Source organism: Bicyclus anynana, chromosome 17 (assembly GCF_947172395.1).
Source record: "Bicyclus anynana chromosome 17, ilBicAnyn1.1, whole genome shotgun sequence".
NCBI lineage: Eukaryota > Metazoa > Arthropoda > Insecta > Lepidoptera > Nymphalidae > Bicyclus > Bicyclus anynana.
The window spans coordinates 5,137,282-5,153,784 of record NC_069099.1 but is presented as its reverse complement, the minus strand read 5'-3'; the positions used below and the strand labels follow the sequence as shown (position 1 = coordinate 5,153,784).

General features: G+C 34.6%; 1 protein-coding gene across 6 annotated transcripts in view; it reads left to right on the top strand.

Annotated features, from left to right (window-relative positions):
• LOC112054245 (furin-like protease 2) overlaps positions 1-13,304 on the top strand; it is a 373,473-nt gene extending 360,169 nt beyond the window's left edge. For all 6 annotated transcript variants that reach the window (XM_052886550.1, XM_052886551.1, XM_052886552.1 and 3 more), the window contains 3 exons: positions 3,328-3,422; positions 5,240-5,394; positions 7,324-13,304. In XM_052886550.1, coding sequence (XP_052742510.1) covers positions 3,328-3,422; positions 5,240-5,394; positions 7,324-7,497 — 424 coding nt within the window. In that variant the 3' untranslated portion in view covers positions 7,498-13,304. The remainder of the gene's footprint in view (positions 1-3,327; positions 3,423-5,239; positions 5,395-7,323) is intronic.
• Positions 13,305-16,503: the final 3,199 nt, after the last annotated feature.

Sequence of the window (16,503 nt, the reverse complement as noted above, 5' to 3'; positions counted from 1 at the left end):
ATGGACCTACGGTGGCAAATATTTGATTGGAAACTCAATTTCACGCGAACAAAGTCTCGGGCATCCCTTAATATGAATACAAATGGGATGTCAAATCAATATTCCAATACATACTCGTGCTCGTAAAAGTACTCGAGAACTACTTCTAAATAGATTTATTCAAGGCAGTTGTTAGACTTTGAGTCGAGCACCAGTATTCACGATAATTTGAAAGTCAACAACGAAACTTTGTGCGCTGCCGACGTGTTACACATTCCTTGCTACTGTAATGTCTGTTTCAGAGCATTTTTACTATGATCTCCAATTTTGTTTTTTTTTTTGTTTTTTAAGAAAATAGGGATGATGTCAAGGTTTCAATATATTGATTTTATGAGACCATAACGGACGCCCGCAACTTCGTCCGCGTGAAAATCGATGTAAAATTTCAACCCCTATTTCACACCCTTCTATTTATATTTTTGAAAGTTTTTTAAAGTTTTCCTAATTTACCTGGAAAACTAAAGAATTCTCTGTACAAACTTTCTACCCCTATTTTATTCCCTTAGGGGTAGAATTCATCAAAATCCTTTCTTAGCGGATGCCTACGTCTATCTGAATGCCAAATTTCAGCCCGATCCGTTCAGTGGTTTCGGCTGTGCGTTGATAGATCACTATGTCCGTCAGTCAGTCACCTTTGAGTTATATATATATATATTTAGATTTGGCTAAGTAAATAAGGTCAATGTCAATACATAAATAACTAAGATTGTTCCAGACAATCTTAGTTTTTTAGTAGTAGTAGTTTAGTTTTTTATATAAAATAAACAAGATTATTAATTTTCAAAATCAATTATACTCGTAAATCTTTTAACGTTTAAATAAATTGATTGATTGATTGAAAATTCATAAAATTTGATGTCTTTTAAATGTAAGCTACCTTCCTGAAAAAAAATCATCTTTTAACGTCAAACGGTTTTGAGATTTCGTTACCTTTCGCATTTATACTAGAATATTATCTACGAGAAGGTATTGTTAGTATGATCATGAATTCAAATGAAGGAAACTGTTTGCAAAACTCACTTATATTATTTACTTAGAATATTACTATTATTATAATTGCGTGGAAATGTTTTGAGGTACCTATTCTAGATTCTCGGAAACCTCTCTGTAAATCAACTAGACGCCGAGACGAGTTTAACCACTCGTATCACAAATATGAACTGGAAATGTGGTTACCTGTGAGGTAGCTATGATTTCTTGCTCTTTGATGTGTTCCCCAGACGTGAATATGAATTGAGTATGCTATTTCAACTATTGTATTGGTTAGACGTCCCAAATACATGATAGGTTTAATGTTATTTTAGCACATACTTTCTGAGGGAATGGGGTAGTTTACTCATATCAAATGTAATATAGACAATATTAATTTTGTGTAGTACATGGATTATGGGTCCGAAATATAATATAATTTAATAAAAGTTAAGGATTTCTTGTAAAACTTAATTTAAATATCACGTATTTTTTCTGTCCGTCCGACCGTCAAAAATGCTGTTGTCCATTTTGTGACGTCACTAACACACTTAATGTACTAAGTGTCAAATTAATTGTTAACTAATATTTTTGTCAAACGCTCCATTTGAGTGGGATTTATTATAGTGACGTCATGAAACAGTTGAAATATAGACTGTCATGGCCGAAAGGCGTTTTGGCTCGTATTGTCAATAACATTTAAAAACTAAAATTTTAAAAATAATTAAAATTAAAATTTCATGTAAACACGTCTCAAAAAAATATGATTTTTTTTTTCAGTCTAGTAAAGCTGACTAAATTTGAATGACAAATTGATAAAATGACTATTTAAGACCATTTAAAAAAAAGTGTTAAGTATTCCTATTCTTTAGTTTATCTAGCGGATACTGTAGCTTTGCAAATAGATGCCGTCTTATCCTATACACTTTAACGATGGTGGTATAGATAGGCGTGATGTTTACCCGAGTTTACAGCCTAATAGAACTCCCTCGAGCTATTAGGACGTCGACTCTTTAATGTTGAATCAATGAATGTCTGATATATTTTTGGGAGAAAAACAGAAATACCTGGACTGGACCAATTATTATTTGTAATTGTTTTTACTTTTGATCGCGCAAATACTCGTTCTGTGACGGCTAAATCTAAAGTAATATTATAAAGTTTGTACAGAACGGATTTTGAAAATTCTTTTACCAATAGCATTCGTCGTTATCAACCCTTAGACGGCTCACTACTGAACTCGAGTCTCCTCTCAAAATGAGAGGGGTTAGGCCAATAGTCCACCATGCTGGCCCAATGCGGATCGATACTATAGATACCTTTTGTTTGTCGTTTGAAACGTTTAGCTATATAGGTTTCTCAGTAGGCGTGCTGTTTACCGGAGCTTGCAGCCTAATGGAAATCCCTCGGGCTATTGGAACGTCTCTCTCTCTAGTATTGAATCAATGAATGTCTAATATATTCCACAGAGAATAACATCAATGTCTGAACCAATTATTTGTTATTATTTAAAGCTTTGATAGCGCAAATAATAATTTACCAATTTTAATATGTTTTTTACGGTTTGATTTAAAATTATTGACTAAATTTGTGGATTGCATTAATACATTTAAACTTGGGAGATCGTTTCGACTTTCGATTCATACTTCTCACATAGGTTGAGGTTTACAACTAATTAACCAACAAATGAACAACTACTAATCAGTAATATGTGTTTGAGCAATTTTGGCGCAAAATCGTAGGAATCACATGTAATTTTCGTTTTATTTTCATTGATTTGCATGTTAAAGTTTTATTGATTACTAGCGGACGCCCGCAACTTCGTCCGCGTGAAACTCGATGTAAACTTTCAACTACCCCTACCCTACCCTACCCCTAATCTACCCCTACCCAACCCCTACCCTTTTTTTTTTTTCTTTCATAAGAACCTTCTTCTGACAGGAACAAACACATAAAAAAATAGTGAAATCGGTCCAGCCGTTCACGCGTGATGGCGTGACCAAGGGATATATATATATATATATATATATATATATATATATATATATATATATAGATAGCAGAATACATTTTATTGTCATCATAAGTATAGTTTTGTTAAGGTGCACAAATGAAGTCGTGGTTGAGGAAGAAATCGAAAATCGTAAGGTTCGCTTTACTAGCATGACATGAGTTGACGAAGACTGACTGACAACGGAGGAAAATTTACTTAAATTGACCACTTACGTCATAACGGAAAATTGATCGATAAAAATGTTTACTTGATGACCGGATGTTGTAAAGCCATATTGAAACTATATATGTGGTCTCTTTGTACAGGTTGAACAACCAATGCGTCCGATGCTGCTCCGAGCTCGGCGTGTCCGCTAACTCTACGCCTCCGTCCGACTGCTGTCACTGCCACCCCGACACTGGTGAAGTTTCTTTTTTTTTTTTCATGTTGAGTAAGAGCCGATAGCTTCCTGCGGCGACACCGGGGGAGCTTAAGGGGGGTGGGAAGGTTTCTCTCTCTATCTCTTTTTTATAATAATTCTCTCTCTCTCTCTTTTATAGTTGTTCACCCTTTCTCTCTCATTTTATAATTAGTAAAATGATAACTTACAATGTACCTTCCTATACAATTTTGTTAAATTTACTTTACTCGTTTATTTATACGGTGGTCATATTAGCACTACGGTGCCAGGCCCCAACTTTAAATATGAGAAGAGTTTAGTCTTAAAGAATCCGACATAGCCTCCATACTTCTCCGTGGTGCGGTGGTAAAGATTTGCCCTAAAAATGAAAGGCCTAAATAGGTGTGCTAGCCTAGCTTTTGACTTATTAATTTTTTTTCTCCACAAGTTAGCCCTTGACTAAAATTTCACCTGACGGTAAGTGATCATGCAATCTAAGATGGAAGCGGATTAACTATGTTAGGAGTAAGATGTAATCCACACTCCTTTCGGTTTCTACACGACATCGTACCGGAACGCTATATCGCTTTGGCGGTACGTCTTTGTCGGTAGGGTGGTAACTAGCCACGGCCGAAGCCTCCCACCAGCCAGACCTGGACCAATTAAGAAAACCTCAATTTTCCCAGCCGGGGATCGAACCCAGGACTGCGCCACGGAGGCCGTCGTATTTAAATATACTCGTAAATATATATATTTTAACATTTCTTAATATACCTTAACGGTGTGACATAAACTCGATTGAATTTTTCCGCACACCGGCATTCGTCATCAGCATTCGGAACTAATCAATATAAAACATGCAAAACAACAGCTCTTTACAACCTTAGCCTTGTTTTGATGCCATAGAAAATGGGTCCAAGTTATCGCTTTCCAGGATTCGTCACTTATCATGAAACTATCGGACGCGCGCGACTTCGTCCGCGTGGAATTCAGTTTTTCACAAATCCCGCGGGAACCATGGATCTTTCCGAGATCAAAAGTAGTCTATGTGTTAATCCAGACCAAAATCTATTTCCATTGCAAATTTTAGCCAAATCGCTTCAGTAGCTTCAGCGTAAAAGAGGAACAAACATACTTACACACTTTCACACAAACTTTCGCCTTTATAATATTAGTGTGATTCTACTTCTTCTTAAGGTGCCTCTCCGACTAGCGAAGGTTGGCAGTCAGTTTCTTGAACTCGTCTCTATCCTTCGCGAGGCGAAATAATTGGGCGGCGCTCGCGATCCCGGTCCACTCTCTGATTTATTTATTTATTTATTTACGTACACTTACAATATACATATAGAGACATACACAAATAATATATAACTAGCTCACATTGACTTATACGCACATCTATGACAAGTGCACACAACATTCACTAAAAACTAAAAAACATGTAAACAGTCAAATATCACACAAGGAATAAAATAACAGATATAACTTAACTTAATTATTATGGGGAAGAACTCACCGACAGATGATCGGTGAGGTTTTTTTTTTAAAGACATTATAAGAATTGGAAAATATGTCGATGCCAGGTATAGAACGTGATAGTTCATTATATTTTGCGCATATACGAGCAACGGGGGCTTGGTTTCCGAGATGTGTTCTAGCGCAAGGTATATGAAATGTTTTACGCTTCTTGCAATGACGGGGATATCTAATCGGAACCGAAAGACAGACCCGGTCAAGTAGGTTGCTGCACTTCACCTCTGATGTTTCTCAGCCAAGACTTCTTCGTGATAGTGATAGTGTGATGAAATCGCAGTCGTGCTAACTAACACAACTTGCAGGGGAGTGTATGAGCTCGTCTATAGCGGGCAAGCGACGTAACTCTGAGTCAGCCGCCCTGCACACCGTGGCGAGCGAGCGACCCGCCTCGCTCTTCAGCATTGTGATCGCGGGCGGCGTCGTCGCTCTGGTTGTGCTGTCCGTGATGGTGGTGCAGGTAATGTTTAACACGAGCTAATAATGTATTAATTGCTTAACATAGTCATTATCATCATTATCAACCTCAGACCAAATATAGAAGGACCTGTATCGCACTCATAGTCACGAACAAAATTGTCTGTCATTTTTTGAAGAAAACGAGCTTAGATTTGGTATATATCTTATACTAGACTAGAAGTTTTTGCCCGTTTTTTACACAATCAATTACACAAAAAGGTATTTTTACGGAGCTCTTTAACCGACGAACACGATTACAATTATTTAACAGCGATACTATAGAGACAGTTTTTATAATCGCATTAGATCGTTGATCATATATACTTTGACAGAAAAAGTAACATCGAGCGAGGCAGGTCCTATACAATAATTGGTCTGAGTTATCAACCCATATTCGGCTCGCTGCTGAGCTCTAGTCTGCTCTTAGAATGTGAGGGGTTAGGTTAAGTAGTCGGCCATGTCTTTCTTTTAATAAATTGAGATCGATTGACCAGGAAATTGACCTCTTCTGTACCTCGGCTACCACTGCCCGTAAATCACTGGCTAAACAGTACTTTAACTTGTTTATGTTAAACTAGCTTGTTTACTTATCAATTTAGTTTCTTTGTTTTTTTTTTCTCTTTCGCCTTTTCTTTTAATTTATCTCTATTATTATTATCATTATCTATTGTTTTATTGGATTATGTTTTATTGAAGTATGTTTTCCTTGCGAGCTTGCTATCTAATATGTAAAATTTATTTGCGAAACCTTGTAATTGGCTATAATCTGTTTTCTATATTGTTATTTTTATTATCTTTGTATTTAGCTGTAAGTTTTCTTTTCTTAATAAATAAAATAAGTAGGCTAAGGTTTAATCGCACAACTTGTCCGGTCAATGTTACGTGTTCCTCGAGTAAAGGTGGTATACACTAAAAGTGTTTTTCAGATAGCATGGAAAAGGGTATTTGATGATTTAAGTCCAGTTCTTTGTTAGGCAGCGTGAACACCGTCACGCTGCTAGTCTCATTAGTGATTTTGTGTGTGTTGTGGCGTTATTATTGATCATAAATTGTTTAGTGTGGGCATAGAAAACTTGTCTCTAGACCTACATCCAAGGCCACAAATCCTGGGACCTGCTCTACCACAGAATGATGGCACAATCACTGTCGCTGCGACCTGTAATGTTATACCAAGTAAATCAAAAAAGAGGTCTACCTCATTCTTCTTTCAATTTCAAAGGTAAACTAATAGAAGACTTTCTACCATGACATAAGATTATGTACTTTCACTGTAATTTTACATATCTGTATAAAGTACTTTTAGATACTTACGGTAATGTGTGTGTGTTATATTCCTTACTGAGAAATAACTTTACGGGCTGTAAATTTTTGCGACTTCGTCGTTGTCGCTTATTGTTCATTAACAAATAAATAAACAGGAACTGTGACACAATGGACATATAAATAAATTGTATTTCCTTCATAAATACACAGCAAGCTAATTTCCGGCAGAAAGTTATCATTACAACAGAAAATCGGAATCAATCGAAGCCAATTCTAAGATATCGGCAAATGTTTCTCTTATGATAATTGCTATTTAAGATAATTTATTGCCTTCGGAACAAGGGCTTTTAATTATTTTTTAACCGACTTCCAAAAAGGAGGAGGGGAGCTACGTTCGGGTGTACGTATGTATGTTTTTTATGTATATCCAATGATAATTCCGTCATTTATGGACCGATTTTGAAAATTCTTTTTTCGTTTTTTCAACTTGGTATTAAATGTATTAAACAGTATTACAACTTACACGTTGTAAATTAAAAATCGTTGACTTCGTTCATTTTTAAAATTTATTAGATTTTTCCAAACTCTAAACAAATCCAAAATAATATTTTATGTCGGCTTAGTACTTTATGCACTTCAAGTAGCTTACAACACATTCCTTTTATAGTTGCGGAGATCGCGTCACCAACTGCAGCCGCGATCAAAAGGCGCGGTGTATTCGCCGCTCGCGTGTAACGATGACGGCGAAGTCGCAGTGCTCGGCTCGCGAACGACCTTCCCCGCGAACGACGGCGAGCGCGAACGTTACGAGCAGGAGCCGCTGCTCGAACATTCCACATAGCACTCTGTGATGCTAGACGTAAGTGATCTTGACGTAAGCCTAACGTAAATCCGTTCGATGCCTCTTGTACTAGTGTAAAAGCAAGTACGTCCTGCGAAATATTAGTACTGTACATGACATTAGTAGAACGATATAGATGACAATCCTGTAGTTCTATTCTGTAACTATGTTTTTATAACTTGTGTTTTAATTTCGCCTCTATCTATCTCTGTCTAACACGATACTATAGACAGAGAGATAAAGACTATTTCGAAGCTTACACTAGCTACGAGCTACTGCTTTGCTGAATCTTACGACGCATTTTTTTCTGCCAATTTTTTTTTAAATATCACTTTGCCAAAATTCAAGTATTGTCAATAGACAATACTTGAATTTGAATCTTAATGTTGCAAATTTTGTCAAAGTTGGAGTAAAAAAATTTTTGATTGTGTGTGCATAAATATTTTTTTATTATGTGATACGAAAAAGAAAATATTTCGTTGAGCGAACTTGCTTGTATGAGTGTGCGTACACGAACTACTTTTGTGTCCCACAAGTCTATAAAATATTAAAATGTGTGCGCATTCACGACCGTCGCGTCGCCTCTCCTTACGAGGTAACGGCTCTTAGAGTAACTTTTGTCTTTAACTGGATAAACTTGCGAAAACAAAAATTGTTCGTGTGTACATACTCTAAACATTTTTGTTATGTAAGTCAATTGAAATATATAGTTCAAAATATATAACATTGGAACACCAATTTGAAAAATATATGCGTATAAGTATAATGATAATCATGTTTTGTTCAGATTTGGACAAACGTTTTAAACCTATATTTGTTCTAATAAGTTCTAAGATTATGTGTGTATATATTTTTTTGAAAATGTCATAATATTTTTTCGTTCGCTGGCATAAAAAAATAAAAGCCATGATAAATCGATAATAAAGTCAGATGTAAATTGATTTTTGTTAGTATAGATACCTCAAAATTTTTGTTATTTTTATATCACAAAAAAAGTCACAATTTTTTTTTATCTCAGTATTGAATTTTACACAATGTGTAACTAATTATCACAAATTTTAGTAAATAATGACGTCGTTCATTAGAGGACCATTATGTATAAGATTTTGATATACTTAGCTCAGGAAGTCAAATAGAATTAGTGTAAGAAATCAAATGAGACATGTATCTCTTATCTATTCTAAGGCGTTAAAGTATCGTAAAAAATCCTTTTACCATACATGTACTAACTCTGGTTGACGGGTATAGGACGATGTAAAGTAACATATTCTTATGCTAGCTACTCACTATCCAGTAAGTCCACATCACTAAGGGCAGAACGTCCGATAAAACTGATCGTGTGTTTGTCGCGATGTGCATGAGGCGCTGCAAGCACGTGGACTTACTGAATGGTAAGTGTCTAGCATTAGCTTGTGTGCTATGGGAGATAATGCTTTACTATAGGTATATACCTAACTCGGCATTAATCACGCGTGTATCTACTTGTACCGTTAGCTGGTTTTATACGTCATAAAAAAACATTTTATATAAAGTCATATTTATAATAAATATGTTATAGTATAACACATACGCGAACCTACATTATAAGTGTTTTTGTATAAAATCTACTTTTTCCTGAGCTTTTAAAAATTTCGAAAATCCTAAACTGTATTTAATCTGAATTTTATTTTATTATTTGCTAAAATCTGATTCTCTTACTACATTTATTGACGCTTACTTCAAAAAATTAAGTCCGGTAGTTAAAAACCAGCAAGAAATCTAATAATGTCTATCATCCTACTCCACTAGCGAGAATCAGAATCCTGGATTATTATCCATTTTGTAATATAGATAGGTATAAATAAAGTAATGAACAAAATGTTCTACAGGGCTTTGGCCCAGTGCCGTATATAAATGTGATATGGTGTTAGTTCTATAATAATAATAATTACACAATATAAAATGCATTGTTTGATGTTATATATAAATACGAGCAGACGCCCAGCGGTTTCACCCACGTAGTTCCTGTTCCCGTAGGACTACGGGGAGAAAATAGACAATGACACTCATAAATAACGTGGTATTTCTATTGGTATAAGAATTTTTAAAAATTTTTTAGTTGATAGATTGCCTCTACAACTCACAAACTTTACCAATTCATAATATTAGTATAGAAAAACTCGAAATTCTTTAATAGTAATATAACCGTCATAATATGTGACAAAAATATTTATGTCCTTAACATATGTATTAGGTAGGTAAACTAAATTAACCTAGCACAAGTTTGTGGACAGATAAAAATAAAATAACTCCATATGAGGTTAGTTGCTAGTTTTCGTTCCTAGATTTTGCGTGAAAATTGATGAAAAAAATTCGATAAATGGAAATATAGAAGTAAAGAGAAAACCACAAAATGTTCTCGAATGACTTGGTAAATATTGCGAAAAATGAGTACGCCTAACGATGTATACAGTACAATATCCAGAGTAAATGCTTCTCTAAGATCATTACACCAAATTGACATATTATGGGAGCCAATAAAATGTCAATGCGGCATATAAACACCGACAAAGATTTTCCTTGTCGGCTCGGAAAAACATTTTTTGTCAATGTCAAAGTCCCCTCAAGTGTACTGTAATTACTTGTGGGTCAAATGTTATTTTTTTATATCTTTTTTATGTTCAATGTATTTTCATTTAATAACAAACATGATATTTTTGCAAATAAAACTTTAATGATTCAAAAAAAATCATTTGTGTTTAATAGAATAATTCGATCGTGTTTGTGGTATTTCAAATATGTCATATAGGCGCCACGCGGTTTTATCCGTAGTTCCTGTTCCCGAGGGAATACAATAATTAAATACAGCCTATGACATTCACACGTAACGTGGCTTTCTATTAGCAAAAGAATTTTCAAAATCGGTTCAATGATTCCAGAGATAATCCTCTACAACATCGCAAACTTTACCTTTCTATAATATTAAAAAAAATCATATGAATCCTTCTTTAGTATTAACCGACTGTGTAAAAGGGACACGCGATTTCTTTATTTGAACACGCAATTTCTCTCAAAATGGCGATGTCTTTTGGACTAAAAAGGTAGCTTTTGGGCAAACGCATTTCACCATAACCTCCTCCTTTTTGGAAGTCGGTTAAAAAACTGCGTAAATGCTACACCCATGATAGCAGCCAGGCGCTAAAAGGCGGGGATAAAAAAATGTTGCCACGTGCACTCTATACGTACATAAAAGCACTTTATACCCAAAAATATTTTACGCTGGATTTTGTACTTTGTACTAACTGCATTGCAGTGTCACCCAAGGCAGAAACTGTGCAGTGTGCATGCCAAAATAAAGTCCATATTTCGTTTTTTTTTCTTTTTTTTTCGCTATAATAGTAGACAAACAAGCAAGCGTGTTACCTGATGGCCTAGCATACTTCAACCAACAGCGGATCACGCTTTTTGTTTTACCCTACACAAGGAGAGTGAGAGCAAGCAATATTTTCGAATCCGCTGCTCTTGGACATTTGCCTTTTTTTTTTTTATTCTTTACAAGTTAGCCCTTGACTACAATCTCACCTGATGGTAAGTGATGATGCAGTCTAAGATGTAAGCGGGCTAACTTGTTAGAAGGAGGATGAATCCACACCCCTTTCGGTTTCTACACGGCATCGTACCGGAACGCTAAATCGAATGGTACGTCTTTGCCGGTAGGGTGGTAACTAGCCACGGCCTCCCACCAGCCAGACCTGGACAAATTAAGAAAATCTCAATCTGCCCAGCCGGGGATCGAACCCAGGACCTCCGTGTTTATATACACCGCGCATATTACCGCGCCACGGAGGCCGTGCCTTTCTCTTGTCTCGAAATTGCGACATCAGAGGCAATGATATTACGTTGCTGGTTTTTGAATGAGGTGCTTATAAGCACCTTAATTAATAATCCCATATTTAAACTGTTAGGAAGCATTGTGTCCGAACGACATAGTTACCTAATTTGAATAAAATAAATGAATGTAAAAAAATCTCACCGATTTACCCGTCTTGAAATACCCCGAGATGGTCTAAAATAAAATTAAAGGCACACCGGAGCCCCGGTCAAGGATTTAGCCAGTCAAATAGCAACCCTTATTAGCCCGTTGTTTACATACTGAAAGGAAAATTTTGCTTACAGTCCCCTATAAGACTGTAAATCTTCCGAATTGTCTTGTTAGGAATCCGCTTACGGAGCTCTGTCCCTCGCAAAGTCAATAGTTAAACATTGGAGCCTCAGCATAAGTTAGTTAGGTTTAGTTTGCCAAGGGAATCAATAACGCCTCACGTGGGTTTCGCTTACACTGGGGCGAGTTTGCAATTTCTGAACGTTGGGCCTACCAACAAGTTTTAATTGATATTTGCATATATGAACAGTCTTGGGCAGTAGTACCTTTTGAAAATGATATTAATAGAAAATGTATTGTTTTGTATATTTGCTGTATATATGTTGTATTGTATATGTTACCGTTAAATTGTAAAATACTTTAGTTTATAATCTTACTCCTGATATTGTAATCTGTCGATATATTGTGAACTGATCATACTGTTTACAATTTAACACGTTATTTTATTCTCATGTCTGGAATATTTCGGAGTTTATGTTTTTCCTAACCTATGTTTAAAATACAAGGGTGAATAGGCACTTTCTAAGCAAGCGTATTCCATCTTAGGCCACATCTACACCTCCCCAGAGGCGTTCAAGCGCGAGCTTATTTATTATTCAAAAAAATCATGACTAGTAGGAGTCATGATTTTTTAAGGTTAAAGTTTGAACAGACTGTGAACTTAGTAGGAGGGTGACATATTTTGTTTAACACATGTGTGAAAAAAATACGAAAAAATATTTCCATGGATCCATCTAGGTTCTAGTATTTAGTTTGAGCTGTGCGTTTATATTTGAGTCAGTCAGTTAAATGTAATTTTTAACTTGTCCACTCACTAATGTCACAATACAACCTTGGTTTTAATAGAGGTGATCACTAATAATAAAGCATAATATTTTAAGAAACTTTCTTAGAAGTTATCAAATAAAGTGTAATTATTATAGTTTCTCAAACTCCTATTTATATAATATTAACACCAAACAATGCATCATACGATAAATTCCGTAAATCTTTACTCACAAAAAATATAATTAATTTTCATTTAAAACTAATTGAATTTAGCCATATAAAAATGTCAGTAATAAATAAAGATTTTAATCTAAATATGTTAGCTCTCAGGGAAATTATTGTCACAATTTTATTTTAGTATGTAGTCCAAGAGTTACCAATAGAAAAAATAACTGTAAAATACTATTTTTGAAAGATCTAGATGAAGCAGAAACAATAGATTTTAAATTATAAATAATAGCATATATTTCGAATATTAGACAAAATAATATCCCATTTAGATATTCGTCACTTTTCAAATTTTAATTTTCATGTTCATGAAATTATTTTTTTTTTTAAAGTGACATTAAAATTTTTGTCATTTTTAGTTTTAGTCATTTATTACTTGTCATAACTTGTCTTTATTTTTAAGTGAAAACTTTAACTAACATCTTGAACACATAGTTTCTGTGTCTACATTGAACTCTGAACTAATAAAAAATTTAATTTAGGCAAGTACCTAGAAAAAATATTTAAATAAGTTCTCTCATTCATCTATACATTTATTAGAATGAAACAGAAATATTCTAATGCCAACTGTTACACCAGCTACACACTATCAAGTTTACCTTCAAGTCAGTGGCGGTCAATGACCTTAAACTTGATCGTGAGTTGCCGCGATAAGTTATCACAAACAAAATTATGTAGTTGGTTTTTCTGTAAAATATGTTTTGATTTAGTTTTAATAATTTTAAATAATGGAAATTATATCGGTCTTCTGTAAACGTATACTCTGTTGTAAAATATAACCATGCACTTTACCTAATTTTATTTAATATTTAGGTTTAGTGCGTATTTTATTTAAATCAAAATTATGTCTTACAATTTGCAGAATGTACGAGTATTTTAGTTTAAATTTACCTATTCGCAATTATACATAGAAACAATTTTATTTTATCTTGTAAGTGAAGTCACAATGGGCGTTACAAAACACACAAATAATTTTATTATTGTAGTAGTCGTAGTGAAATTTTTTATTTTTAAAATTAAAAAAATAATTTTAGTTAACATAGATAAACAGATTACAAAAGAAAGGAAGTATCTGTCAAATAAATAAATAAATGTTACCAATAAAACATCACAAATGTAAATAAATAGATAGATTGTTGAATTTAATAAAATAGTAATTATATTATAATAATAAATTAATATTGTCATTGATTGAAATAATTAAATCGGCTGTGATTTTATCACAAATATAAAATATTAAAAAAATATTATCATTTGAATCTTCATAGTTGGACAAAGATGAGTATTATTGATCAGACTATCTACCTTAATGATAAATTCGTGATCCGGGCAGGGTTAAATTGTGAAATTATTTAAAAGAATTGTGAAATTCAGTTTCTTTGTGAAACTGCTGATCAATGGTTTAGATTTAGGTAACAAACAGGGCCCGATCCAGCAATATCGTCGCTCCGGGCAAACATAAATTTTGCCGCCCTTTACATTCACCAAAATTACTTTATTTTAATCTCATTTATTTTATTTTTCCTCTTTTAATTTTTAACAATGTTAATATAATATAATTTATAACACTGAAAATAAATTTATGAAAAAAAAAATTCTTTTATATTAGTCATTTTACAGTGCCATCTACACTAATTTTACTGTACTCGATGGAATGTGGATGGAGGGTTTTTTTTTATTCCTTACAAGTTCCTTGACCACAATCTCACCTTATGGTAAGTGATGATGTAATCTAATATGGTAGCGGACTAACATGTTAGGAGTAGGATGACAATCCACACCCTTTTCGGTTTCTACACGGCATCGTACCGGAACTAGGTACTCGTAACTAGCTGGCCGTGGCCGTAGCCTCCCACCAGCCAAAAGTGGTCACGATCCTCAGTCATGAGAGAGAGAGTTGAAAGAAATAAAATAGGTATGCTGGGGAATAAGTCTATTTTGCCGCACTTCATTTTTACCGCCACTCATTTTTGCCACTCTGCCTGCTTGCCCCCTCTGGATCGGGCCCTGGTAACAAAATACGCTCACTCATGTATGTAAAATGGTTGAAATAATTGTACCTTCTTCAAATGTAATATAATAATTCTGGTGGTCGCTTAATCTTTGTCTTGCTATGAATGCATTCAAATAATTTCAAATCATGCCGAATTCGTTCGTAATTGAAATTTCATTGGCTGTTTTTTGTCAATTCAGTTGATATTTTATAGTTTTTGTGTATTTACCTATATTTAATTTAGCTTTTTTCTTTGTATATTTATAATCAAATTATACCTACTATATCGTTTCTGTACTTAGTATAAAAAATCTTGACATCTGAATCGGTTTTCTTTGTCTGTCAATAATAACGATTGTTGAATTCTGCAAAATTTGAATAGATTTTTTAGCAAATTTTGTTTTTACTATTTACCTTGGTTTTGATCTGTATTTTATAGTTTGTTTTAGTGGAGTATTTTTAATTAAAATTGTATTTTTGTATGAAATATTCTTATGTGCAATTAATATTTATAATAAAAAGCAGTTCTGTGTCAAAATTGTGTTTTTTTCTTCCTATATATATGTAAATCATTACTTCAAAGTGACTTACTTAATAAATATTTCCTTTAGAAATTATTTTGAATAAATTTTGTATATAGGAGTATCCAGTAAGCCGTTCCTGAAATCGATTACGTCTACATTATGTTAGTACTGAAATCCGCAGAAATCTCAACATCGCGCCGCAGTCAGTCTGTTTGTGGATACAGGCACAGATTAAGAATAATAGGCAGATAGAGCGCAAGGCACACGACGGTGTCGTAGCCGTTTCAAGTCATCATTCAGTATGGAGGAAAGTCACATTACTAGAAAAATGTTGAATGTGCAAGTGGAAGGACATAAGAGGAGAGGAAGGCCAAAGAAGAGATGGTTGGATTGTGTGAAAGAGGACATGTGTGTAAAAGGAGTGGATGATGAGTTGACGAGTAATAGAAACGAATGGAAAAGATTGACGTATTTTTCCGACCCCACTTAAGTGGGATAAGGGTAAGGAGATGATGATAATATGTAATCTGTGCCTTACATTAAAGGGCCGAAAACGGAACGTCTGTGGTGTCAGTTAATGTGACTATTATAACTATGATAAGCTATAAAGCTTTTTAAATGATAAAACTGACTTTTACGCCAAAATATGAACCTCCTCCTTTTTTGTAGTCGGTTGAAAATCTACTTTGTACCAAAGACCACTCAGATTTCAGTTCTACCCCTGCTGAGAAAATGCTGAGAAGTTGAGGTCGGTATTACAAACATTATACAAACGGTAAGTATTTTAAAACTGTTTCAGTCGCAAACAATACAAATTCAGGCACAATTTGTCGGTAGGTCCCATAATACGATAAGCTCCCAAAAGACGGTAAGACAACCCCAAAACAGAATATTGTCCAAACTCCATTAAAACACGATATTGTGCGGCGGGCGCCGAATCTCTAAATGTTAATGCAGCACAATACTATGCAAATACCATCCCCCTGATATTGCCCTCATAATAAGGGTATGTTTGCGGAATCCGATACGGGGGGAATAGGAATTGGGTACCCTGGATTCTTGGTCATTTCGCTGTTTGTTTTTTAAAGGGTTTTAGAGCTTATTTTTTATGATATCTTTATAAATTTGTACATATTGAATCTCAAGACCTCTACATAAAACAACGTCTCTCGACTTTAGTAGATTACGTGTAAATACCTCCGTGGCGCAGTGGTATGCGTGGTGGATTTACACGGAGGACCTGGGTTCGATCCCCGGCTGGGCCGATTCAGATTTTATTAATTGGTCCAGATCTGGCTGGTGGGAGGCTTCGACCGTGGCTAGTTACCACCTTACCGGCAAAGACGTACCGC